General features: G+C 36.0%; 1 protein-coding gene across 1 annotated transcript; it reads right to left on the bottom strand.

Annotated features, from left to right (window-relative positions):
* Positions 1–660: 660 nt before the first annotated feature.
* LOC113232342 (tachykinin-like peptides receptor 86C) lies at positions 661–18683 on the bottom strand (the record flags this gene model as incomplete). Its single annotated transcript, XM_026467018.1, has 5 exons — positions 661–701; positions 4070–4173; positions 6328–6524; positions 17060–17207; positions 18606–18683. Coding segments are annotated over 5 exons (568 nt in total), but the record flags the coding sequence as incomplete, so codon positions are not given.
* Between the last annotated feature and the right edge of the window lie 340 nt (positions 18684–19023).

Here is a 19023-nt window from a genome sequence, read left to right as displayed (position 1 = left end):
AGTAAAGGTTATTATACAACTTCTGCGTACTTGGATGACAAAAATCCATGGTAGTAACCCGTTTAGCTCATGGAGGTAGTCTTGATCTCTGATGTTCCAAATCAAAAAAATAATATTGTAAATGTTATTTACAAAGAGCAACCCCTAGAGTTTCTTGCTCATTCTTCTCAGGGGAATCTGCCTTACGAATGAGCGGTAGAGTTTAACCATTGTGACGATTTCAAGTGTAATAATGCTTACCTATGAAATAAAGATTATTTTGAATTTGAATTTTCCACCCTCTTGAAATCGTTCTCGTCGCACTGGTCAACTCTTCTCGATGGTATTGACGACACAGCTCCAGATATGAGTACCCGTTTTTTTTTCTTCCCCTTTATTGTTAACTGCCTGGGTTGTGGTTGTGGATCAGTGAATCGGTTAGCAGCGGCTACAACAGCGTAATCACATTGACGTGGTTACGCGTAACGTCACCACTGGAGAGGAAAAATGAGGTGAAGTGAGGTGCGGGACGTGGGAAAACGCACGCGGTGACAGTGATCGGTGACGTATAAGCCGACTCAAAACATCCGATAGACTATCGAAACCGCATTACTCAGTAACTCAACTTGGGCACGCAACTCACTGATGGAGTTATCCGACGCCTCCAATTTACAATGAACCTCAGCAAGCCTCGATTTTAGGGACGTAATGTCGTTCAGCAGCTTGTGCAGCTTCTTCGCCACGAAACAGGCACGTTGTCTGGGTCGGTCTCCCTTAACAACGTGATAATGTCCTGGAGATTCTTCGCTCCTCCATCCCTCCAGCGAGGTGGCATCTGCTCAGCCTTGCCAAGCATGCGGAAAAGTAGTGCCTTGCCACTGCTAGTCTGCTCTTCCTTGAAATTTGATTTCCAGACCCGCACGATGCTGACCTCATCCATAGAGTCGACGGCGTGTCTAATGAACGTCAACAGTTCATCTATGAGCTGCTGGGAACTCAAAATCAATTACGCGCAGCGGCTATTGCCGCGTTGGTTGCGAATTATTATAATTCTTACTCTGTAGTGGAGCAGGTCCGAATCCGACCGTGCGCCACATCGTATTGATTATAAGGAGGGAATGGAGGCGGATCATTACAAAGCGGAAGCGGTGATGAACATCATTCCTAATTAATTTATTTGTGAAAACAAAGATTGTATAGAAATTGACATGTACAAAATATGTATAGTTTCCACTGTGTCTGGCCAAACATGTTGAGGGTTATGGGAAAGGAACAGTTGGATGTATGTTTTGAATGAGAGATTTCTGTCGTGTGTAACTTAGATATATTTAACCGTATTTTCCAAAGAAAGAACAATGGCAAAATCATAGTGAAAAGAATTCGTTAGCGTCTTCAAATGTCTTAATTACAAGTGTGCATAAAATAAATTCATTAGGTTTTTCAAATTAAAATAGCGGCCTATCTTAGTCCGGAAATATAAATCATATTTATAAGAAACTATTGGCTAATTAGTATGTTACCGGACAGATATCTACAACTGTCAGTTTCTTAGTTCCTTAACATTGAGCGACATCTAGTCGACAAAAAAGAATCTTAGTACCTACGTATGGATATGGTCCACATTAAGTTAGTTCACGTAATTTCAAATGTATGGATTCGACCGACTTTGTAATAAGAGTTTAACTTTTCATTACAAAATAGATAATTCCTTCTCCAAAACGTCATGCGAGAAAATAATAAAACTGGCAAAAAAGTTCCCTGAATCGAGGAAAGATGGCATGTTTCACAAAAAAAATTGTGTCCGAGTTACCAATGCAATAGTCTGTGGTATGTATAATTAACTCAGTTTTTTGTTATGGCTTAACTTTATGCGTTTTGTCCATGCCAGTGTAAAAATAATTTCTTTTGAATTTTCGTCACTTTATAAACCCACGGCAACATTCATTACCGCTGTTTGAAGCTTCTGTAGTTTATTTTGATATAATAATACACGGAATATATTTTATTCAATTACTTACCACATAACCTTCAAAAACTTCAAACCGGAATATCTTTAATTCGAGACTTCTCAGAATAGTAAACCCAAAACAAAATTTCTTCAGGAATTTCATCTCTATACTTTCACATATTTTTCATAAACAGAACAAATTACCTATATCGAGTTTTTACACAAAGGAAATGAAACTATTTTTCCGGATTGAAATCGTGTATTGGACCTGTAAAGGGCCCGAAACGTCGGTTTGTTTGAAAAAACAAATATACGCGATTTAAATACGGAAAAATAGTTTCATTTCCTAAGAACAAATTATGTCAACAAAAATTTCTATGGGTGTTTGCCATTGTACTTTGGCGGTCCAAGGGTGAGATAGGGATGAGATTTTATTTAGATAGGGGTGAGACCTTACGGCTGGACACGTTACTTCAAGTGAAGAAAACCGCTGCGTTTTGTCGGGATAGGCCTCGATTCGTCATTTTTTAAACCATTAGCCTTGGCGTGTGATGGCGAAAAGCCGAATACCGGATGGCCATCAACAAACAGGGCACGATGTACATAGGGCGCACTGTAAGTTTCCGGAATGGGCCACCTACATAAACAATATTTAAAAAGTCATTACAACATATAAAAATGGAACTCTTTGGCTGTGGAATACAGTTTGCTTCATCTGATTGTCACTTTTTTTACATTGTGGCGTCATTTTAGAAATTGGTTGTCCACATCACCATGGACTTAACTCGTGAACATTTTCGTAGTATGAGTTTCTACGACTTTAAGTGTAATTTAATAGCTCATCGGAGCTTCACTCGGCTTCAAACAGCTTTTGGCGATGAAGCACCATGCAAGACGACTATTTATAGCTGGTTTGCAGAATTCAAATAATCGTGTCGTGTGGTCGTGTGAATGTCATTGACGAATTTCGTGATGGTCGCCCGTCCACTGCTGTGAACAACAAAAACATCGATGCTGTGCACCGTATGACCAAAACAGACAGGCATGTGACATACCATGAGAGTCGGGCATCTTTAGGCATAGGCATGAATCAAATACAATCAATACTACACAAACATTTGGAAGTGAAAAAACTGTGCAGTTGCGCGCGTGCAAAGTGCCTCTAAGCGGATGATTGCTTCTTTTTCTAATAAAACTGGACACATGGCTACTGTTGCTTTGGAGAATCGTTGTACCGTGATTGGTACACGACCATTTGTTTGCCGGAAGATATTGACAAACTTCGTAAAAATAACCGTAAACGCCGTAACATCTTGCACCACGATAATGCCAGTTCTCATACGGCCAGACAGACAAATGAATTTTTGAAGGTGAACAACGTTGACCTTATGAGCCATCACGCGCACAGTCCCGACCTGGCACCTTGTGACTTTTATTTATTTCCAAAAAATAAAACCAGTTACGCGGTCAACGATTTTCATCACCTGAAGAGACTGTCGAAGAGTATGAAAAATTTGTTTCAGAGATTGTCACGGAGGAGTGGCATAAATCTTTTCAAAATTGGTTCATTAACGCTAACGGAGAATATTTTGAGAAGTATTTTTCTTATTCATTCCGGAAACTTATAGTGCGCCACACGTATATACTGATATTGCGGTATATCACTGATGTACAGGGAAAAAAGGAAGAAGTACCTGTATCGTAGGTGCTCTCGACTCCATTGTGTGAAGTGAGATATCATAAATAGTTCCAAGTGATCTGCACTAGACGGGTGTAAGACTTTTCCAAAAACTTTTGTCACATTGACGTCGTAGGTATATATCCTTTCGGTACCCGTGTACTTCTACGTAGGTTATCCTTTAGGTACCGGTGTACTTCTATGTAGGTAATATCCTTTAGGTGCCCGTGGGTGTGAATCGTGCGCAAAAACTTAGGTCAAACTTTCCGTATACCAAATAAATAGCGTATTCTATTTCGTTTCTCGTTCGAATTAGACGTATCTCATACATGAGATCTGTAGGTACCTAGCAGTGGGGTTACTTTCATCGAAAACCAAAAGGAAAAGTGTTTTGCATTCTGACATTACAAAAATAAACAACCATTTTTATTAATAAGAATATGTGCCAACTAACATTGTCTTACCGGAAAAGGACTTGTTATGTTTGAGCTCTTTCTTCAAATCATTGGGCGTAGTGGTCGTAGCCGACCTGCACCAACACAGGACTATCCGAAAGTAGATCCGGAACCTGTTAAAATAGTTTTTAAGTAAACAAAAACGTAGTCTAAACACAAGCATCAAGATGGATAAATTTATATCTGAATAGGTCTGTGCAACCTTAAAGATGCAGAATAGATTTGAATAGCGTCTCCTAGTTGTTTAGGCCAACATCAGCTTTGCGTTGCTGCACTAGGATAAGTAAGTAAGTATAGTGACACGTCTCTACTCTCTAGCATAACCGCAAAATAAATGAAATTAATGATACCATGTCATTAAAACTAGTAGTAGGAAGGCATAGGCTTCTGCCTCTACTCTTATTACTTATAAATTGGTCGATCTTATAATAATCTCCCAGCGGGAAGCAGTTACCGATAGGTCAAGATCTTCTAACATGGAATAGAATATAATACAGAATATTTCAGATTGCTTAACACTCTGGCTTAGGTTACTTAGTGTGGTACGTTCAACGAGTGTAGGCCGTATTAAATACTGTTTTCGGATACCCGCACTTCTGTAATTGTAAAAAAATTGTAACAGTAAGTATTAATGGGACTTCAGAGTCACCAATTAAGTTGTTGTATATACAACGTTAATTTAACTTTTTTTTTTTTTTATTGTGACTCGGCAAAATGACTGCACCGCGCCTGATGGAAAGTGCGAATACAGTCCAGAGATGAGAGTAACGGATGGAAAACACAAATATCTTCACTCCGTCACTATCATTTTGCCGGTCTGGAAAGTTTGCGAACACGAAATTATCATAAATATTTATCTCATGAAAATGCTAATCAATAACAAAGTGGCTTCAGTAGTGTTATAAATTTGCAAAATTTTTACGTTAACTCTGCGGAATTTTAATATGGTTGACTTCAACAATATTATGGAGGATACATAATGCAAATAGAGATACAAGTTCATATGTTTCCGGAAAGAAATGAGATTCTTATCCTTTTTTTTCCAATAAAGAAATCTCGGTTAAAACTGCTTGGTAGTAAGGATTTGTGCCCTCGCGTCGAGTCGAAACAGTGAATTTTTTATCAATCTGTGTTCGTTTCTTATTTTACTCAGTATTTAAAATATTTCTCACAATGCTATAATAATGATGACATCATTCTTCTGCTTTACGAAAATGGTAACGGGCTGGTATCCTTAACATCTGAGTGCACATTTTGCGTGCTTTATGAATATTCACTTAAATTAATTTTTGGTACCTATTCTGTGTTTTAAAAAATCAAATACAATAAGGTTCTGCACTAATCCTTCACATCTTCTGCAAGATACCAATTAATCTGTTTCGACTGTATTAGTACATTAAAACTTCCACTTTTGCTTATTACCACTTTATTAATTATGTTTTTATGGTATAGTTACTATTTACAGTACAGATTTGATTATATTCTTTACTCAAAGTATTAATTAAGAACTACGTTTCATATATTGATTATTAATGAATATTATGATGTTTCTATTACAACATTGATATTCATTTACCTTTTGTGAAATTACTCCACTAGTTTGTTATAATTTATTAATAACAAAGATCGAACACAAAGACAGATTCCTTCGATCTATCAGTACACGATCGTGTGGCTGTTTTGCTAATCTAGGGCAATTTGTCACATAAGATCGAAGGAATTTCTCTTTGTGTAACGACAACTCACGTGAGAAATAAAGGTAGGCCATAATAATAATTTCTTTGGGTCCGAGAATCGAACCCGGGACCTCTGCGTGGCAGACAGCATGGCAACTGTTCGGCCACGGAGACCGTTAAATAATTCGAAATTTGTTATTAATAATTACGTTTTATTGCATTAGTTACAAATTGAAGAGGGAAGGAATTACTCGAGACTGAAAGGTCTGTACTCAATCCTAGATCCTCAATCTTAGATATCTACTAAGCATTGTTTAACTATATTTAAAAAAGACCTATCTTACGATAGCCATCACAATACAGAGCGAAAAAAATGATTTAGGTCGCCTTTCGTTGTAGGGGAGGGTCTCCAATTAAATTTCTTTATTCCTGTTTTTGCGTTGACTGTTGGTGTGGGTATATTGTTAACCCAAAAACAGCAAATATCATCTTAACCGGGGCAAAAAAGTGCGGACGGTCGAAAGGATATGACGCAACTATACGGGTTCTTGTTGTTGAATACTGCAAAAAACACACTTTCAGCGTACTTACTTATTACTCATCCAATAGTAGATGAGAGGGTTGAACATGGCGTTAGCCATGGCTAGCCAATAAAAGGCTAGGTAAATGTGCTGCGCGAACGGCTCCGACGCCAATGACTGGTGGTGGTATACCAGCACAAAGTACGCATGGTATGGCAACCAGCATAGTGCGAATACCATCACCACCAGAACAAACATTCGTACCACCTGTATGAAAGAGAATATTAATTAGCTACTTTAAAAAATGGACAATATCTCCAAAGCCAAGACCACATCAAGCAGGAGCTTTTAGGCTTTCGACCATTAATATCGTAAGCGACACAGAGTTATAACTATATCAATAAATAACGCACAGACTCATAGCCCCGCACTAGGGAAACCATGTATCGCGGGTGTCATGGACACACACATAGACAACCACAAATTACACCCACGAGTGAAATAAATGTAGGTCGAACAAACATTTCTCCCGGCCCGGGAATTGAACCCGGGACCTTCGTGTGTCAGACGGAGGCAGTTCAATAAAATTTTAAATCCATGCACAAAATATTATCTGTTCTACAAAACGATAAGAGGATATTACAGGCTGCAGTCGTTATTACATCGTTTTTATAATATAATTTATATCAATCTTAAATATAATACCAGATAAAAAAATTTGCCTTATATATAACAAAAGAAATTAGAATCTGCTGAACTTTCATTACCAAATTGTCACTAACAAATTTAAAACAGAGGCCATTACGGAACTATTCTATTTGATATAAGTTGCAACGTGTCCTAAATGAATAAATTTGATCCCAACAAACGACTACCTTCTAGACTTAAATAAAATACCAAATCCATAGAGGCAATGCTTGAAAAGGCTTAAATCAAAGAGTTCTAACATTGTAGAGCACCATATCCCACGTCAGTCGGCACTTTATTTTAGCTGTACGTGTCCCTATGAATTTGCTCAGTTAGGATTCGGTCTACCAGTTTCTACAAATAAAAGCGAGGTAACTTAGTTGTACGTTTTTCCAAGTACCTCCAATAGAAACCACACTCCTTTTTATTCAGATTTTATTTCCAGCATTCTCTCTCAAGTCGAAGCCTTCTTATTTCATGAAGCTACTCTCAAAAAACCTTCAAATAGAGCGTCTGTATAGATCTCTTTAACGCTGTTGAAATGGAATTGGATTTCGATTCGTGTCCAATCGGGACTCCCATTCACTTAATATTACATGACACCTCGTTATAAAATGATTTAACGGTGCGCAATGATGTCGAATAGAATAAATTCTATGTGATGGTCATGTGTAAGGAATTTATTAATGGTTGCTTCAACGTCACATGAACAAAGGACGATGGTAACGTTTTTAATATGAAATCATTGTTTTTGAAACAAATTATACTTTTATACTGCGTTATTTTCAGTCCCAAGGTTTTATTTTATTGTTCATGCCTGGCGTATCTTCTAGAACGATAATTTCGCCGGAAATATTAAGTTTCGGCAACATCCACACGAGGGAACTACAATGTGATGTTAATTTCTGACGTAGCACTAATGCATAATGTACAATCGTCAATCATTATTACATTAATTTTATCTATAGACGTCAAAGTGCTTGCGTAATATGTGAATAATAAGTACCGTTAGATCAAAGGTATTGTAATAAAATTATATCATATATATATAGATATATATATATACATATTTATCATCCTTATATAATATATATCATACATATAACAAACAAACTGTGTCATATCTACGTCAAAACAAGAAGGGAATGCAAGAACAGTTGTTTCACTTTCATACACGTATACTGATGCACGCACGCCCACGCACGAATACACACAACATACACACACACCCAGACACACCTATTCAAATATGCTGTTTCTTTTTACTTCTTTTGTTTCTGTTTTATTTTTGTCATCTCTATATCATCGATCATCAATTAAAAACTGGTATTTATAATGTAATCGGGTGATAGAGGTCAGGAGACTCATAGCACAGGTCTGACCAAATTTACTCCTGCCTCCCAGCCTTACGTCTATGTTTGTTATAGTACCTAGACTACATAATGTACATGTTGGGAGAAAATAAATTATTTATTATTATTATATTATAGATCCCAAACTAAATTCTAAAACATAAAACGTAGCAGAAGCTCCTGTAGACTTATAGTGATTAGACAAACGGATTTACCAGGTGAATGAAGCTTGGAGATTTTCTCCAAATTGAATGTATTCACCTTAGAGGTATTGATAGACAGCACATGAAAATATTCGATACCCACTCTATTGTGAAGAACGTAGATAAGATAGCTAATAATTACGTATACTCGTATACGTCATGAACAAAATACGGAAAATGGAATTCCCATTTCAAGTTCATGTCAAGTTAATATAATGTGAAGCCTTGGTAGCCTAATTATTTGACCTACCGCCTCTCAAGCAGACGCCTCTGACTTTCTCGGAATTTATGTGCGAAATTTAATTTGAAGTTTACCATGAGTTTTTCGGTGAAGGAAAACATCGTGATGAAATCTGCACGTCGAAGAAGGTTCACAACTTATCACTGAGTTACTATATGATAATTGTCTATGAAAACTTAAATAACGAAGGCGAAAAGGTACCCACGCGATATGGAACTTTATATAATAGGTTCAACATACGACGCCTTACTTACTTAAACTCGTATCTTATAAAGAGTGAATATTCAGGAGACGGCAAAACTTGGATGCATTACTTTAAGAATAGGTAAAAGCCAGTGTGTGAATATGAAGGAAATGTGAAGTGAACTCAGCCTGCAAAGGTTGTATATATAATCCATTTTTTGCATTTCAGTAACTTTGTGCTTTAAGTTACGAGTTTGAGAAAGTAAGGCGACATTATTGTTTATAACTTGTCAAAATGCGCTCTCCTAGCTAATGACTTAATTTTAGAATATAATCATCAAAAAAACCGCAACTTACAAGAAAGTGTACGTACATTTTGTATCATTTTAGCCAGGTTTTAAAGTAGTAAATTTAAACGCACCAGGCACCACGATGGTGGAGGTAAATAGATAATTTAGTACTGGCTGGTATTAATAAATTAAAGCCGGTAACGTCATTGGTAGGGTTACGTAGTTGTTATGTAATAAGTTTAAACACATTCTGTTCCTATTTTATTACGTATGTATAAGAGTTACTTTAACTTTAGAAACTTTTGTGTGATCTATAAAAAATGCTACTTATATCATTTTCACTAGTTATGTGTATTTTATGTTTGTGTTTCATAGAGCATAAAAGTGTAAGATGGGGCGAAAACAGCTTGGACAGCGAAGCTTTATTTTTATTTTTGGAGAACGCGCATTCACATTAAATTGCATGACAATAGCTGCTTTAACGAGCGAGTAAAGGAATGTCATCTACAGACGGACGGACGGACAAAAGATATTACTTGTGAGATTAGTTTGTCTACTCAGAACTGTAGATTAATAATGGTTTTCATAAGCACGTACATAACCACTCGAGGTCTACAAGATAATGTATGATTACTCCTATAAAGTTTTTGTTATCCTCAAATTTCTGTTCTAATTGCAGTATTCTTCCAATTTTTTTGCAGAATTGTAAACAGGTAAGTAAATTTATCAACCCTGATTTTATTTCATGTTGTATTATAAGAAGCAGCACTTACTATTTATCCAATATTTATACAAGGTATACTTAATAGTCTTTTACCTTGTGTATTCCTAGTGAATATAAAATATTTTCCAGAGTATAAAATACATTTTATCGTAGTATTATTTATTATTTTATGGTATTGCGACACTATCTATTTCTTTTTTATGATAGCAAGTGGGGGGATAAACAAGTCGTGCAACTGGTGGTAAGCTGCACGCCTGTCCATAACAATTGCAGTCAGTCACTCAGGACTTTAAATTGCAAAGATCTGCGGGGCACTGCATCCTGAGACATAGGTTGGCAAGTCCCATGTACTTGTTTTTCCCTTATCCTTCAAAACCAGAACGCAGTAATACTCACATTACAGCCTGTCAGCAGAAGGTAACGTGGCAATACTTCCTCAAACGAACTCACAAGGAGCTCTATTGCTACTACATTATTAATTACTAAATTGTTACTAAAACGATAAACTATGTAAAGGGAACAATCATAATCGACTTCGTAATGACCAAACACCATAAATAAAAAATTATTGCCCCTTGCATACATAATATCCTACTGTATAATTATTTTTTTAAACTCACGTCGTTGTAACACTAATATTTCTAGGATTAACCAATAATAATGGCCCAACCCTAGAGTTACATAACTTTTAGAAGTAACCGACACAAAACAAGTGGTGTAGCGCAAAATTACGACAAGGTAAACAAATTAATAGAAACTTCTCAAAAACAAGGCGCAACTTATTTTAGAAAGTTATTCAATAATTCAAATACACCACGCTTCTACGAATCGGGAGAGGCAGCACGACAACGTGTGAACGCTACAGTGAAAACTACTTACATTGAGCACTGACACGAACAATTCTTAAGGGAGTCCAGAATCAAACGTGCAGCACAGGTGTACTCTACGTGCAGATTCAGAAAAATCTGCATATCTAATTTGTTCAAAGGCGGTTATTTTCGAAACGCAAAGTAAATTTGTTACTAATATAGCAAATTTTGCAGAGTTTTCCCACAGAATTAATAATAATAATGATAATGTTTATTGACGAAAATAACATTTGGTGGTACATAGAGTACGTACTTACAGTTTAAGAATTCTCTCCGGAATGACGTGTAAACAGTCACTAATTCAGGAAATGAAACTATTTTTCGAAACTAACGTTTCGGGTACTTTACAGGTTCCATGGTCATTGCGTAACGTTCGCGAAAACCAGAACTCGATAGTCACTAAACTAACTACAAGCGCTCGGGTACGTTCTCTGTACCAATATTTAATGCATATACATTGTAATGCTCTATATTGGTTGTCGAGTGTAAATTAGAAAGGAATTTAATGAGTTGCAAACAAAATTCTACTGCGTAATTTTTTCTTCGAGCGCGGAGAACGCTTTTCAATCGAATATATGATACTGGCAGACATGTTCTCATTAATTTCAATGGAATATTGACAACTTCTGTTAGTTTAATTGCAAACTCAGTTTTTTATTGCATAATTTGCGAACAGTTTCGTTTAACTTCAGATACACAACCAATTTAGTAGCTAGCAAAGCTCCGAGCTCAATATGGCAGGTTCACTGGGGGTTAAGATTGTTTCTTTAGTACAACTGTATTACAAGTACAATGCGCAGTACGAATTTAAATTGAATTTATAAATACAATGTCCTTGAAGCATTTATTGCATTGTACTCGTATATATATGTCGAGACAGGAGACAGTTGTCTCTACAAAACGTCATTGTAATAAAATGTGATTGTTTTTTACGTACTATTATTATCTTGTAATGTGTAACATTTTGACTAACATTATTATATGTTTTTTCTGATTATTAGAGATGATTTAATAGCTATTATAATTATTCTTAATAACAAAGATTGAACACTTGGAAAAATTCATTTGGTCCGACTGGATAGCTACTTACAAATTGAATCAGATAACTTTATCGGTTAGACTAGTTATTAGTTTAAATACAACATGTACAAATTGTTATGTTTTTAAAATACTGAAATACATTGCAATTTGTAAACAATAATTACTATATAATACTTGATTATTTTAACACTCAATTTGTATTAGCTTTGAGGTCCTTTATTATTAGAAGTAAGTAAACGTGTGGCGCATTTCCTTGCGCCATCAGAAAGAGTTGTCAGGAGTTGGGAGCTCGGAAGGGGCAAATCCGGGCGAGTATATAAAACCCCACACGTGATATACGAGGTGTGCTACTACACGTGAAAACCGTCCGCTGTGGCACCTACTTTGTCATGAGGCGCCTTCACCCTCTTCCCAACAAGCATAGTAAACTCTCCTTTCGCAATAAGGTGAGATTATTTACGACTTGCATTCGCCCAATTATGACTTACGCCAGTGTCGTATACGCACAAGCGAATCCGGCCCTCATCCACCACCTACAGACTATTCAAAACAGATTCATGCGCAATGCGACGGGTGTCCCGTGTTACCTGCGCAACGCTAACCTCCACACAGATTTACGGCTCCCCACAATAGCCCAATTCATGAAACAGGTAGCGAGAAAATACTTCTCGCCTACGACTAACGACTCTGCTCCACACCATCCCAATCCCCTCGTGGTGGCTGCTTCCAACTACGTCCCCCTCAGGGACAACCACCACCGCGTTCGTAAGACTCGTCGACCAAGGGAAGTCTTCAATGACCCTGTCACTATCGCCACTATAAAGGCCAACCACATCGCTAATCAGTCCACCTCCACACACACAACCGTCCTCGCCGGTGAAGTTGTAGAACCCCCCCATTTTAACACGTACACTAGTAGATGAACTCCTAAAGCACGCCGTTCTGGCGGAATCCCCAATAGCGCCCTGAGCCGAGCTTCGTGCCCATTTAAGCGCCAATAGGCCCGCTACTTAGTTTGTAGTTTAGCTTATTTTTAATGGGTTAAGAGCCTTTATCTGGCCCTTTTATCCAGTGGCGCAGTCAAGGCCATCGGCGGCCAACTACAAAGTGTCTATGTCAAAAAACAAAAATACGAGGAGTCGATCTCATGACACGACTCAAGACAGAGCTCCTGCTCCCAGCGAAAGTAATTTAGTTACTTGTTTGTGCACTGTAACTCTGCCATTCGGCACGTAGCTGTATTCCTATAGCGTACACAATTTTATAAAAAAAATTAAAGAAATTTAAATTTAACAAAAATTTTGTAAATAAAATTGTATTAATTTTAAGGTGAACATTGATTTCATTTGAATTAAATGATTCCTCCTGACAATGCGTCCTCTTACCGCCCACGATAATATACAGGGTGAAAATTTGTAATGCCACCTGGAGGGAAAGTACTCTAAATACTGGAGATAGAAATATTTACTTAAAGGAAACATTCCTTTATTTTTCAAAAGAAATAAAAGTGCATTCATAGATTTTCGAAAATTTCTAGCAACACGCGGGTATCGAACCTGCTTTAATCTGAAAAAAATGCACCCTGTGCTTTTATTGCATCGATCGATAGGGTTAATTATAAGAATAAAATCTCTCTCACAAAATTGGTTAGTTAAATGAAAAAAACCATGAAACCTTAACGTATTTTAATAAAACGAAAAAATGGTAATCTAAGTTAGATTCTCGAAATGAGCTCCATTTTCTTGGATACACAAATTTAATCTTTTAACGAATTCATTTTGAGTAACTTTTAATAACGTGTTGTGATGAATTGTATTACAAATCGTATTCTGAACTTCAGCCTTCAACTCGTTTACACTCGCATAGGATTTAAGGTAAATTTGATTTTTAACTATCCCCACAAAAAAATCTAAAGGGGTGAGATCTGGTGATCTCGCAGGCCATCTGATTGTGCCGTTTGTACTAATCCACGTATTAAAATGGTTACTAATGTAGGCAGTAGTGACTCTGCTGTTACGGGCTGGAAATCTTGCTGCAGAATTATTCGATTTCGCTCTTCCTCGGATAAATTTAAATCATTTCTTAAGAGATCCAATATTTCCAGGTACTTGACAGTGTTCAAATGACCTTCGTACACGTGGACTTACACAACCATATTTCTTATAATTCCGCACCAAAACGTTGTAAGAGAATCTTACTTGATTTTTATTATTTTTTTTGATATTTATTTATTTACCTTAAATCCTATGCAAGTGTAAACGAGTTGAAGGCTGAGGTTCAGAATACGATTTGTAATACAATTCATCACAACATGTTAATAAAAGTTACTCAAAATGAATTCGTTAAAAGATTAAATTTGTGTATCCAAGAAAATGGAGCTCATTTCGAGCAACTAATTAGTTAGATTACCATTTTTTTCATTTTATTAACCAATTTTTGTGAGAGAGATTTTATTCTTATAATTAACCCTATCGATCGATGCAATAAAAGTGCAGGGTGCATTTTTTTTCAGATTAAAGCGGGTTCGATTCCCGCGTGTTGCTAGAAATTTTCGAAAATCTATGAATGCAGTTTTATTTCTTTTAAAAAATAAAAGTATGTTTCCTTTAAGTAAAAAAAATTATAACATATTTGCTCGTAAAGTGGCTGAAATCACACCAATTTCAATATCGTAATGTATTTCATTACGCACTTGTGCGTTATTGTAATGTAAAACGCATAAGTGCGTTATTGTAATGTAAAACGCACGAGTTTTTTTTTTTAATAAAGTAACATGCACGGTTTTTTAAGATGCTCCGTAATATTTTTTTCTTTTTTTATTAAGGCATTGGCAAAGCCATCAGCCTAAACATGAAGTTTAATTATGTTTCTGTAAATATGGCCGCCACAAAGAGGATAGGCAATTTGAGGCGGCGTGCTTGGATTGACTCGGGATTCCTTAAAACGGGCCGATACGGGTATTTTAGTTCGAGATTCGTATAATTTAGCGTTTTAATCTTCGATTAAGGCACAATAGCACTATCCTATTCCACTTTAAACTAGATTGCACAAAATAATTGAAAGTCAAAATAAAAACGACACTTTTCCCTCCAAAAGGTCCAGAGCGAATCTTTAAGATGCTCCGTCTAAAAATGAACGATACTTTTTTAAATCTTTGCAAAGAGTTTTTATGTTAGAAAAGTGGTCAATATTTTATGAATAAAATTAACTTTGGGAGATAAAATATAGTAAATAAACATTTAATTCTTTCATTTCATTAACTTTGACAATAAATTACAACCATTTATTTGTTACAAAAACACAAAAATATTAATTTACTTTATTAGTAATACTGGCTATTTTTATACCTTTGCCTAAAAAAAAAACGTTGATGCGCGCGCATGGCTAATTTGTGGACAAGTAAAAATTACTTCGCGCGCTTTTTCTTTTCGCTGTATTGTTTTTATTTGAAAATGTCGTCAAGTAGTGATGAATTTATTAATTTGACACCGCCACAAGTCTTAAACGCAGCGAAAATGGCTACTCTAAGCCTCTTACCTGAAAAATCGACCGATAGATACTTACAAGCGTATCAAAATATCATCATATGGAAAACAAGCAAAGATGCAAATTCATTTTCAGAAAATGTGTTTTTAGCCTATTTCATGGAACTTTCTCAAAAATATAAGTCAAGCTCATTGTGGTGCTACTATTCAATGCTAAAAAGCACTATGAAAACAAACCATGGTATTGATATCAAGTCATACTCCAACTTGATAGCATTTCTAAAAAGACGCTCAGATGGCCATGTAAGTAAAAAGTCGAAAGTATTTTCGGCTGACAATATCAAGAAGTTCCTAAAAGAAGCTCCGGATTGGCGATATTTGGCGATATTATTAAGGTCAGTTGAAACTAAATTATTGTTATTAATTTCTTTCACTTTCGTATTTCTTTACAATATAGGTGTTTATACGTTCTTTTTATCTCTTTTCAGGTTGTATTAATATTCGGTATAAATGGTGCATGTAGACGTCAAGAGTCGGCAAACATAACAACTAATGACGTCGAGAACCATGGGCGGGTTCTTCTAGTCCAGGTCAAAAACACAAAAAATTAAATTCCAAGGTCGTTCACAATACAGGGGCCTTTTTACGACGTAGTGAAGAAATACGAAGCACTTCGTTCAACAAAAGCTAATTCCAACAGATTTTTTCAAAATTACCAAAATGGAAAATGCACTAACCAACCCATTGCCATTAATAAATTGGGAGCAATGCCGAAAGAAATTGCCACTTTCTTAAATTTGCCTCAAGCACTTGAATACACAGGGCACAGTTTCAGAAGGTCCTCGGCTACATTGCTCGCCGATTCAGGTGCGGACTTATTGACACTAAAACGCCACGGAGGATGGCGGTCAAGAAATGTACCCGAAGGATACATAGAAGACTCGATAAGAAATAAAGAAGAAATTAGCTCTCGCATTACAAGGAACATAAATTTGGAGTCAAGTGTTGACTTTCAACCATCTACGAGCACACACGCGTACATTCCACCATCGTCGTCGCAGCCGCAACCGCCTCCACCGCCGCCACCGACTGCAGAACTCTGTGGTCTCGTTTCTCCTACTTTCACTCAAGAGAGTGAGAGAGAGACTGGGGAGATTGTAAGTAATAATAATAACTTCACAACATTAAAAATGCCAACTGGGAACGTAACAATAACTTTTAAAAATTGTTCAAATTTCTATAACTGTTTTAACAAGTAATTAAAGATTTATTCGTTTAAGAAAGTCACAGTCTTATTTATTTCCTCGCAAATATGTTATAAAACGTCGTATGACATACGTGCGCTGTGAAAATTACCGCACTTATATCATAATGTACTAATATCTCCAGTATTTAGAGTACTTTCCCTCCAGGTGGCATTAAAAATTTCCATCCTGTATATACATGATTCATTAACGCATTTCATTTTCTATGATAAGCCTACATCTATGAATGAATTCATGTGCAGACTTTAAAACCAGTAGCCTATATTATTACTATTTAAATGTAATACTCGGTATTCGTTGTCTACAGCATAGTTTAATTTCTATCTGTATTAATTAATATTGTAACCATAATTTACTGCAAACATTAAAATTTATTTTGAATAAAGCAGACAGAAGTAGAAATAGCAAAGTAGACAAAAGTTGCATATACTTATATACTTCATTGAGATAAAACACTCTCACCTTCCGTTTAGCTCTGACGACCTGCATCTGATGATGAGTGCACTCGCCGATGGCGCGCCCGCGTAAAGCTGCACTCATCCGCACGTACGCCCACACCATCACTAACATCGGTACCACGTACGTCACTCCCAGAAATATTATGTTGTAGCTGAATACAAAAAGGGAGAGTATTAGAAAATTCTCATAATAATGTCACAAAACGTATTATCAGCGGTCGTCACTAGTCAGAGGAATAACAAAGAAACTATATTATAAAAACCCAATTTACATTACCGTGGAACAACGGAATGCAACTGAATTTCAATTCATTAAATTCAAATACTTTATTTCGCACTATTCATTCATATTGGTTAGTAAAACAAAGAAAAACTTACACACTAATATTAGTAATTACTATGATATGATTGGTATTAATTATATGTACTGGGGTTTAGGGTACACATGAAGTTTGTCTAAGTGATCTAGGAATGAATCCTGGACTCTGCCAGCAATGATATTCCTGATGCCGTTACCATTGTCACGCATTCAGCGCATCAAGGATGCCGCTCTCTCTCATGATAAGATAATAATGTTAACTTGACATTTCATAACTGTGAAAGTGTATTAACGTTAATCATCTGTATCATATATTACGCTCCTATGTAGCGGGTTTTTAATGGACTAACACCCGTATCGTCCTTGCAGTGCAGAACTAATATCATGCATAATATTAATATCTAGTTTTGACCTTGTGAAAATTTAAATCAGAAAACTGTGGCTGAAAGCAGAGTAAGGTAAAGTAAATGATAACTCTGCTTTTTGTGCGCACTTTATGAACATAAAGGGATGTTTGCAAAAAAACGCATTTCAGTGTAAACATTAAATTAATTTACTCTAAGTGTCATATTCTAGAACTCTACTCCAATGCTCAAGTCAGGATTTGAGTATGATTCAAAGCACTAGAAATCATACTCAAGTCTGCTCAAATCCTGACTTGAGCATTGAGTAGAGTTCTGGAATACGACCCTAAGAAGCAGTCGGTGCATAATGAGGTTTCTTAATCGTTGCATAAGTCGAGCACCGTGTTTAGGTAAGTAATCAATACTAGATTAAGTAATGATTGTGTGAAATACTTTTTCTACGATTAAATTAAAATAATTAAACACAACCAATACTTAATATATATTTTGTTAACAATACACACAACAAACACAAACGAAAGCCAAGCAAACGCTACTAAATAAAAAATAACTAAGGAGATTGAGTAGAAATGTAGTAGAAGTGAATATTTTAACCAATTAGGAGGCAGTAGAGCGTTCGAGTGGTGTCATATTTAATGTATTAATTAGCAAAACTAAGACGTTCTTTTTTGAATCTCATTATATTCAGTTACAGAATTATAAAATTTTTCAGTTCAGTAGCGAGTACAATAGAATAGACAATAAAATTTTGTTTCAAAACTAAAAAGAACGCCTTTGTGGCATGTTTATTAAATTATAATTCACGGATTAAAATACAGGAGTAGAAAAACACTGACTTTTGAAACGGGATACTTGTTCTAACTCACCAATAGTCTGTCCGTGAAGTAGGGTAGCTGCCATCCGGCCATTTTATGAAACAAATTTCACGCTCGCCGTTGATGTACCTTCAACAACAACAACCAACATTACACCGGACGAAATTGAATCAGTTTGAACCACAGAAGCGGAAATATGCTATTATTATATAAAGCTTTTTATTATTTTCTTGAATTAAATAAAGTAGCATTAACGCTACGTCGGCTAAATTTAAAAACGTTTTTGGATTCCTTTTTTTACTCTTTAAACGCAGTATCGAGCAATTAAAACTTAAAGTAGGTACCTATAACTTGTATACTAAATGAAAGTATGAAAAAAAAATTTTTATTAAATTAGACCAACTTCTGTTATCGCGATTTTTTTCGTCTCATAATTGTTTGTGTGTAATAGTAATTGTATGTGTAAATG

This window comes from Hyposmocoma kahamanoa, unplaced genomic scaffold (genome assembly GCF_003589595.1).
Source record: "Hyposmocoma kahamanoa isolate Upper Pololo Valley unplaced genomic scaffold, ASM358959v1 73985, whole genome shotgun sequence".
Classification (NCBI taxonomy): Eukaryota; Metazoa; Arthropoda; class Insecta; order Lepidoptera; family Cosmopterigidae; genus Hyposmocoma; species Hyposmocoma kahamanoa.
The sequence above is the reverse complement of the archived record's forward strand: the minus strand, read 5'-3'. Positions and strand labels throughout refer to the sequence as shown.